The sequence below is a fragment of the Rhinoderma darwinii genome, chromosome 1 (genome assembly GCF_050947455.1).
Source record: "Rhinoderma darwinii isolate aRhiDar2 chromosome 1, aRhiDar2.hap1, whole genome shotgun sequence".
In the NCBI taxonomy this organism is placed as follows: domain Eukaryota; kingdom Metazoa; phylum Chordata; class Amphibia; order Anura; family Rhinodermatidae; genus Rhinoderma; species Rhinoderma darwinii.
This window is the reverse complement of record NC_134687.1, coordinates 370,718,034-370,727,305: the sequence shown is the minus strand read 5'-3', so window position 1 is coordinate 370,727,305 and position 9,272 is coordinate 370,718,034. Positions and strand designations below refer to the sequence as shown.

At 38.8% G+C, this 9,272-nt stretch overlaps 1 protein-coding gene across 1 annotated transcript; it reads right to left on the bottom strand.

The window, feature by feature from the left end:
* Positions 1-5,792: 5,792 nt before the first annotated feature.
* On the bottom strand, positions 5,793-6,815 carry LOC142742394 (forkhead box protein D5-like). The gene has a single exon (XM_075852098.1). The coding sequence runs from the start codon at positions 6,813-6,815 to the stop codon at positions 5,793-5,795; it is 1,023 nt and encodes a 340-aa protein (XP_075708213.1).
* Positions 6,816-9,272: the final 2,457 nt, after the last annotated feature.

Genomic DNA, 9,272 nt, shown 5'->3' with positions numbered 1-9,272 from the left:
ATGTACTGAGATTTTTGTGGTACTGTATATATGTATCGAACTTGGTTTTGGTGCTGTATATATGTATTGAGCTTTGTTCTGGTGCTGTATATATGTATTGAGCTTGGTTCTGGAGCTGTAATTATATAGGATATAATTATAATAACAAAATTGCAGGGCAGATGGAATTGTTCTCAATTCATTGTATATTTCATGGGAACCTGTCTGGTAGTTTTAACCCATTGAGCCGCCACCATGCGGTAATACATGACCTGACAATATTTTCAACCATTCCCTTGTATGTTTTTTTCAGATGCAGCAAAATCTTTAAAATCCACTTTTAAAACGGCGCACACTATATGCTAATTACTCCTTAAAGGGTCATGGGGCGGTGCCGCTATCCTGAAGAGTCACATAGTCCTGCCTCAAACCCACCTTTCCATGTTTGATTGACGTCTCCCTGGCTGATACAACTTTCTCAGATGCGCCATTGCCTTTTGGCACTATACACAATGGGGACTGTGTGGCACTATACACAAGGGGGGGCTGTGTGGTACTATACACAAGGGGTGCTGTGTGGCACTATACACATGGGGAACTGTATGGCACTATTTACAAGTTGGAGGGCTGTGGCTCTATCTACAGGGGGCTGAGTGTGGTGCAATCTACAGGGGTCTGTGTGTGGCACTATCTACTAAAGGGGGGCTGTGCTGCACTATCTACTAAGGGGGGCTGTGTGGCACTATATACAGTGGGAGCTGTATAGCGCTATATCAGTGGGGGCTTTATGGCGATATCTACAGGGGGGCTGTATGGCACTCTCTACAAGGGGGAGGTGGGGACGCTATCTACAAATGGGGTGTCACACTGTCTATAGGCGGGGCTATATAGCACTGTCTACAGGGGGCTGTATGGCACATTCTGCAGGGGGCACTATTTATAAGGGGGGCTGCTTGTGGCAAGAGTTTGCTATGGGGCCCAGTCTTTCCTAGTTATGCCCCTGGTACTTATGTAACCGGGCAGCACGTGATGTATACGAACCAATGACAGCTTAGAGATGTCAATGCTTGAAGGATCAACCCGAGATTTGCCAGAATTTTGGCATATCTCGGGCGTGTGTGCGACTAACAAAACCTTGTGCGGGGACCCCTTCAGATACAAAGGAGTTCCTGCTCTAGGAGTTATTAGTGGTTATTCACCTACTTTCAAAAGTAGGTGAATGATCGCTAGTAACCAGGTAAGGCCCTGTTCACATCTGCGCTCGGCATTCCACTATTCTGCTCCATCAGCAGAGCAGAACAATGAAAATGCCGGAAGTGCTGGAGACAACTGGTGCCCGACAGAACCCATTGACTTTAAGGGTATGCTCACACGGGCTATTTTCGGCCGAAAAATCAGAGGCAGAACACCTCCAAACATCTGCCCATTGATTGCAATTGGAAAAATGGCGTTTAAAAAAACGGCCGCGAAAAAGAAGTGCAGGTCACTTCTTGGGACGTTTTTGAAGCCGCTTTTCATAGACTCTATTGAAAACAGCTCCAAAAACGGGCATAAAAAAACGCAGCGAAAATGCACAGAAAATCGCGAGTGGCTTAAAAAATTTCTGAAAATCAGGAGCTGTTTTCCCTTGAAAACAGCTCCGTAGTTTCAGATGTTTTTGGTTAAGCGTGTGAACATACCCTAAGGGCATGGCCAGACGTGGCGGAATTGCTCTGAAATCCGCAGCGGACATTTTCTCTATTGCTTTCCACTGCTTTTTAGTTAGGTTTGTGCACATGTTGCGGAAAACTCCGCTGTGGACCATAGGCTGCAGTGCGGAATTTGGTGTCCGCAGCATACACTGGCTGTTGCGGACGTGTAGCGGACTTGTTGCGGACCCATTGCGGAATTTCTCCATTGACTTAAATGGAGATTCAAAATTCCGCAATGAAATCCGCAGATGTTATGTGTGTTGCGTAGCGTATGGGTTTTAAGAACATGATATTTCTTCATTCTGGCTGGACCTATGTATTTCTAGGTCTATAGCCAGACTGAGGCCCCATGCACGTAAAAACGCCCGTAACCACGGACCGTTATTACGGCACGGGCAGGCCCATAGAAGTCAATGGGGCTCCCGTAATTACGGGTGACTACGTGTGTGCACCCGTAATTACGGGAGCGTTGCTAGGCGACATCAGGAAATAGTCACTATCCAGGGTGCTGAAAGAATTAAACAATCGGCAGTAACTGTTTCAGCACCCTGGACAGTGACTTCCGATCACAATATAGATCAACGTGTTAAAAAAATAGAAGTTCCTATTTACCGAGAACTCCCTGCTTCTTCCTTCAGTCCGGCCTCCCGGGATGACGTTTCAGTCCATGTGACGGCTGCAGCCAATCACAGGCCAATCACAGGCTGCAGCGGTCACATGGACTGCTGTGTCAACCAGGGAGGTCGGGCTGGATGTCGAAAGAGGGACGCGTCACCAAGACAACGGCCGGGTAAGTATGAATTTCTTTGACTTTTGCTAGGGAAAGGGCTGTCCCTTCTCTCTATCCTGCACTGATAGAGAGAAGGGAAGTACTCTTCACCTGAAGACGCAACGCCTAATACGCATCAATTTCCTGCCCATTTTAGGCAAAGCCGCAACAGAATCTGCAACGCAGATTATGTGCGGCATTGATGCGGACAGTGGCGGCAGAAACACGCCACATCTGGCCATGCCCTAATGGGTTCTGTCGGAGTGTCCGTGGTTTTACCAGAAACAATAGCGCAGCATGCTGGGCTATTGTTTCCGGCTTCAGGGCCTGGTAGCAATTGTGACCGCTGCGACCCCTATAGCTACCCCACTGCCAAAGGTGTTTATTGATCATATATACATACATAGCAAAAAGTGCAATGTTTCGACCCATCATCATATAAGGGTCTTTCTCAATGAGAATTATTTAATACTATTTGCAAATTTGCTTTATTTTGCCTTTTAGATGCATTGGAATGATAAAAAAAAATTGGTTGAGAAGATGGACATAACCTTAGTCTCTGAAAAAAACAACTATTTTAGATAGTTCTGGTGGTTTACCCATGAATTTGTAAAAACCCATTCATCTCACAATGAGGAGTGCAAAGTGACTAATGAGAGAGAGGGAGAAAGAGAGAGAAAGAGAGAAAGAGAGAGAGAGAGAGACCTGATAACTAGGTAGAGCTATACTACTACTTATCTTTTCATGAGTGATATCAAAGACTGATGTGTTAATTTATACAAAATGATGTTAGTACACACAATGTTTCATCCCTTGCTGTTAATTGGAAACCTTGTTTGTCTTAGGGAAGAAAATCTCACAAAGGGTTTCAGTGCAGTATTGTCCCTTAGTTCCTCCTCCCTGTGCAATGTGTGGGAATCTATCACCTTGCATATCACATACACCCAATAAAATATACAATTCATTCATAGTGACCATCTACAACTAGCCTCGTGCATTCCCTAAATGCTTTATGAGACAGAACTGGGAAGCAAAATAGATAAAGAAGACAGGTAACCTCCCAAGCCTTCATCTTATGGTCTCTTCATCTCTTGTAGTTTTGTCTTATAGCCATATAGACGCATGGACTAAATAAAAACTACCTCTATGAATGATGATGATAATGATGGTGATGATGGAGAAGAACCAATCATTATACTGCATAATGTTTATTATAATAGGTGATATAGTTGCATGAAGTCATTAACACCCTAGGTTTAATACGGTTATTTTGTGTAGTACTAAGTTATAAGTTATTATTATGTTTTTACTTGACATCAATGACATATTCTGTATTAGCTGTCTGTTTGTTGTTCTTAATAAAATGTATCTATCTACTATTATTTACTGAGTCATGACAGGCAAATATGTTTTCTTTTACTTACTGGGTGGTTCTATTAAGGTTGTGCTCGATTCAATAAACGGAAAAAAAATATATATATCGTCTGTCTATCCATCTGTTTACCTCATATCTACATTCAGTATCTATCGGTTTTTTTTAATCTCATATGTATATGTCTCGTATCTATCAATCTATTCTATATATTCCATGTGTGAATTGTATTTAATTTGTCTTACATCTATCTTTTTTAAATTATGTAATTTCTAGCTATGTATCTATCCATATCTCCATATATATCACATATGTATCAGATAGATAGATAGATAGATAGATAGATAGATAGATAGATAGATAGATAGATAGATAGATAGATAGATGATAGATAGATAGATAGATAGATAGATAGATAGATAGATAGATAGATAGATAGATAGATAGATAGATAGATAGATAGATAGATAGATATGAGATAGATATATAGATAGATAGATAGATAGATAGATAGATAGATAGATAGATAGATAGATAGATAGATAGATAGATAGATAGATAGATAGATAGATATGAGATAGATAGATAGATAGATAGATAGATAGATAGATAGATAGATAGATAGATAGATAGATAGATAGATAGATAGATAGATAGATAGATAGATAGATAGATAATAGATGATAGATAGATAGATAGATAGATAGATAGATAGATAGATAGATAGATAGATAGATAGATAGATAGATAGATAGATAGATAGATAGATATAGATGAGATATGAGATAGATAGATAGATAGATAGATAGATAGATAGATAGATAGATAGATAGATAGATAGATAGATAGATAGATAGATAGATAGATATGAGATAGATAGATAGATATTAGATAGATAGATAGATAGAGAGAGAGAGAGAGAGAGAGAGAGAGAGAGAGAGAGATGGATGGATGGATGGATGGATGGATGGATGGATAGATAGATAGATAGATAGATAGATAGATAGATAGATAGATAGATAGATAGATAGATAGATAGATAGATAGATAGATAGATAGATAGATAGATAGATAGTATCTCTGACTATCTTCACATTATGAATCCGATGTTCTTTACCTGCTCTTCTGCCCAGCAATATCTTCATCTCCGTAATTCTTTGCATATTAGTGGCGTTTTAGTTTTGTTGTTTGTTGTTTTTTTTTTTTTTTTTTCATTTTTCGTTATGTATTCGTTGTTTTATTCATTGCAACATTTTTAGTTATATTTTCACTATTTATATTTTTATTTATTTTGTAGTAAACGTTGAAATAATTATCTAATTCTGACTGGAAAAAAAACTCTTGCACTGCCACTTTGCGTTCCAATTGATCAAATATATATGAATATTATGTAAGAAAATGATAAACATTTTGAATCCATTTATAAATATATATATATATATATATATATATATATATATATATATATATATATACATATATATATACTGTGACTATGAACTAAAGTTTCCCTATTTAATTGTATGCCATGTTATGCTTATAGTGTGAATACAGTAATATCGTTATGTCATGTGATAAATCGCACACTAGGTTACCTTGTGCGGCAATAAAATGATGCATCACTTAGATAATATAAACATACGAAATACACTTGTGCTTTTCATTTTATTTTATTCCATATGGAGATACCACGAATATCAATGACAATAAATAATATAATATCTTAAATATTTACATCTTACAAAGAGTAAGAGAAGCATAACTGCACTATTAAATAACATCCAAATAATATCAGCTCCACTCAGCGTTACAAAACATCACAACCATTCACTGTCATAGTAGTGTGTGCAGTAAGATACATATATATGCAAGTCATTTCAAGCTTTCACAGTCCAGACTGGTTCAAAAGAGAAGAGCATCAAATCCTGGAGTCCAATAATGAATTGCTCAGGTTCTGGTATAGTTCATGTCCATGGATCTCCTAGAAGCCGCCAGGAAACCGCATGTGACAGTACTGTCTGGTCCCATAGGAGGTTACCAGAGGTCCTGCATTTACATTTAGGACTGCTGGGATCATAGTGGCGGGTCTTTGTATGAACTGGTTGTAGTTCCAGGGTTGGGGAAAGTTTGGGCCTGACACCTCGGGTTCAGGTTTTTTCATGATATTTTCTATAGTGAAGGAGCACTTGTTTGGGGGGCTCCCTTGCTGTCCGCCTATTACCCTCGGCTTTAGCTCTGTGTTCAGTCCCTGGATATTGCTGGAAAGTTTTCCCCTTATAACATCCTGATAAGGGATCTGCTGATGCCCAGGGATTACTAGTCGTTCAGTTATGGGTAGTGGTGCCAGGGGGTTTGGCTGTACAAAGGTTTGTGGGTGAAGAGGTCTGTAGGACCTGTAGTAATGCAGAGGTGGGTACACCATCAAGCTGTCTTTTAAGAACTCGCTGTGATGTCTTTTAAACCTTTTCCTCCTTCTGAGAAAGCTCCCGTTGTCAAACATATCTTCTGAGGCTGGGTCCAGCGTCCAGTAGTTGCCCTTGCCCGGGTTGCCCGGCTCCCGGGGGATCTTGATGAAACAGTCATTCAGAGATAAGTTGTGCCTGATGGAGTTCTGCCAGGCTGGGAACTTATCTTTGTAATATGGGAACTTGTTGCTGATGAAGTCACAGATTCCGCTGAGGGTCAGTTTTTTGTGGGGACTCTGCAGAATAGCCATGGTGATCAGGGCAATGTAGGAGTATGGGGGTTTCACCAAGTTCCTCTTGGATTTGCCTCCAACATTTATGGTAGTCTCTTTGGTCTCACCCTCTCCAGATGAATCGCTCTCAGATTCCAGGCAGCAGGGCTTTCCGGGGGACATCTCCCCAGTATCTGAGTCTGAAGATCTGCTCTGGAGAAAGTCACAGCTGTCATCATCTCCCAAGATATCAATCTCATCGTCCTCGTCCTGCGTTCTGGAGAAGAACTGTTGCTGCTTATCCACGGTCTCTTGGCAGAGGCTCATTGCCATAGGTGACCCTATAGTGTGCTCTCTAAGACCCCTTCTCCAGTGTTGTCCTCGAAGTGGCAAGGGGCTGACTGATACAAGTCCTTCTCCCCCTCCTCTTTATAAGCAATGTCTCTTGATGCATGGGATCTTCCCTGAAGTCACTGAGCCCTGTCAGGTAGTCATCTGCACTTGAATTGGAGATAATCTGCCAGATAAGCCTTTCTGAGCGGGTCCAGGACCTGGAAGGAGGGGTTAAATCTATATAGTACTGGTCCTGACTCCTGAGGTTGAGAATTAACACTTGCTGTGCACATCAATAGACTATTGCAACTTTCATTATTTACAACACATGCAATGGTTTGTTAAGCTCAGCATTGCGGATCAATGTTTGTCCAGGCTGTTTACTCTCTTTCTACTAGTCAGGAACTGAACCTATAGATTGGAACAGCGATTTCACATACTAGGGATCGAAACATAGAACTGAATGCAAACTATGGATATGGTTGTGTGAGCCACAAAGTGTTAAATAGTTTTATCATTTATTATATTTCATTAATCAATTTATTAATGAATTATTTACTTTATTTAACTCCTTATAACACTCATAGTACATAGTAACATCGTACAGTATACGCACAAATTCACACATAATAGTCAAGTATAATAGGAACATTCCTAACAGGTAAATAGAATATTGGATGGATAGATAAAAATAGAGATAGATAGATAGATAGATAGATAGATAGATAGATAGATAGATAGATAGATAGATAGATAGATAGATAGATAGATAGATAGATAGATAGATAGATATGAGGTAGGTAGATAGATAGATAGATAGATAGATAGATAGATAGATAGATAGATAGATAGATAGATAGATAGATAGATAGATGATAGCTAGATACGCGATAGATAGATAGATAGATAGATAGATAGATAGATAGATAGATAGATAGATAGATAGATAGATAGATAGATAGATGATAGATAGATAGATAGATAGATAGATAGATAGATAGATAGATAGATAGATAGATAGATAGATATGCGATAGATAATAGATAGATATGCGATAGATAGATAGATAGATAGATAGATAGATAGATAGATAGATAGATAGATAGATAGATAGATAGATCGATAGATATGCGATATATAGATAATACCTATTATTCTTCTATTTATCGACTTTATTTATATATACAATATATATATATATATATATATGTATGTGTGTGTGTGTGTGTGTGTGTGTGTATGTATATATAACATGTATGTATATATAACATCGATAGATAGAAGATTGATTGATTAATTAATTGAAAGATTAAAATTAGATGGATAAATAGATGGACGAAAATGTTTATAAACACATCAGTAAATAATAAAAATCATGAATACATGCATTAATAAAATCTTAGACAAATATATAAACCGACTGTAGATATAATCTATTAGATAGATGACAGAATATATAGATCTATCCACTGATTTATTTTTTCAATGATGAATTTATTCACTCATTTTTGTAAAATGTTTCTCACCAAAGAACATGGTTTATTTCCTCTCTATTCTCTGATGTAAGAGGACACATTCGTTTTGAAGGAGTTATTTGCTGATTATTTCCATCTTTTGAGCCCAGTAACCGCAATGCATAATTGCAGATGTGAACTAACCTGTATGATTGCAGATATGTAAATTGATCACCATTGTACTTTATTCCTTTTGTCTTTTCTTTTTATTATGAAGGAATGAACATGTATTATTCACACAACGTTATATAGTAAAGTATTATTATTTTTATCATTATTAATATCATGCCCAAGAAGAAATTGTAGTCTGCCCTTGCCTTAAAGAAATACAGTAAAATTCTGCCATTTAGGAAAAGCACAGAGCTCCTATACAGGGGAAGTGCAGTCTTTTGTACACATTACTATTGGATGCATAGAGCATGAAGTGCATAGAGATGAATGGAGCAGTCACTTTACATGAGAACGGTAGACGCAGACCACGCCTGACATTACCATGATGTTTGGAAACCTCTGATGTTTTGCAAGTGGTTTTGGCAATGGAAATGGTGAAATGAATAAGAGGACACCCACCTGCAACCTGTAATAGGAGAACATTAGGCTGCCAGCTCTGCATATGAAGACAGTGGAGGAAATGGCTCAGCAGCTGCAGTTTACTGATCACCACAGGGGGGGGCTTTCATGGGCACAGAGTAATAACAACTGAAAAGCCCCCCATTCCTGCACTGAGCAATCTACATGAGGCTCATGCTGATCTCAATTATAGCTGATCCCCTGCTATTTAATGGGAAAATACTGCATGAACCTTATTGCCCAATTGCCCATGCAGTTATCCGACTAGACCCATGGCTGCCAGTGTAACATATACCTGTATCTATGGGGTCATAGCCTGAGCATGAGAGAGAAGAATAATGACCACATGATATATCTGTGCTATAGG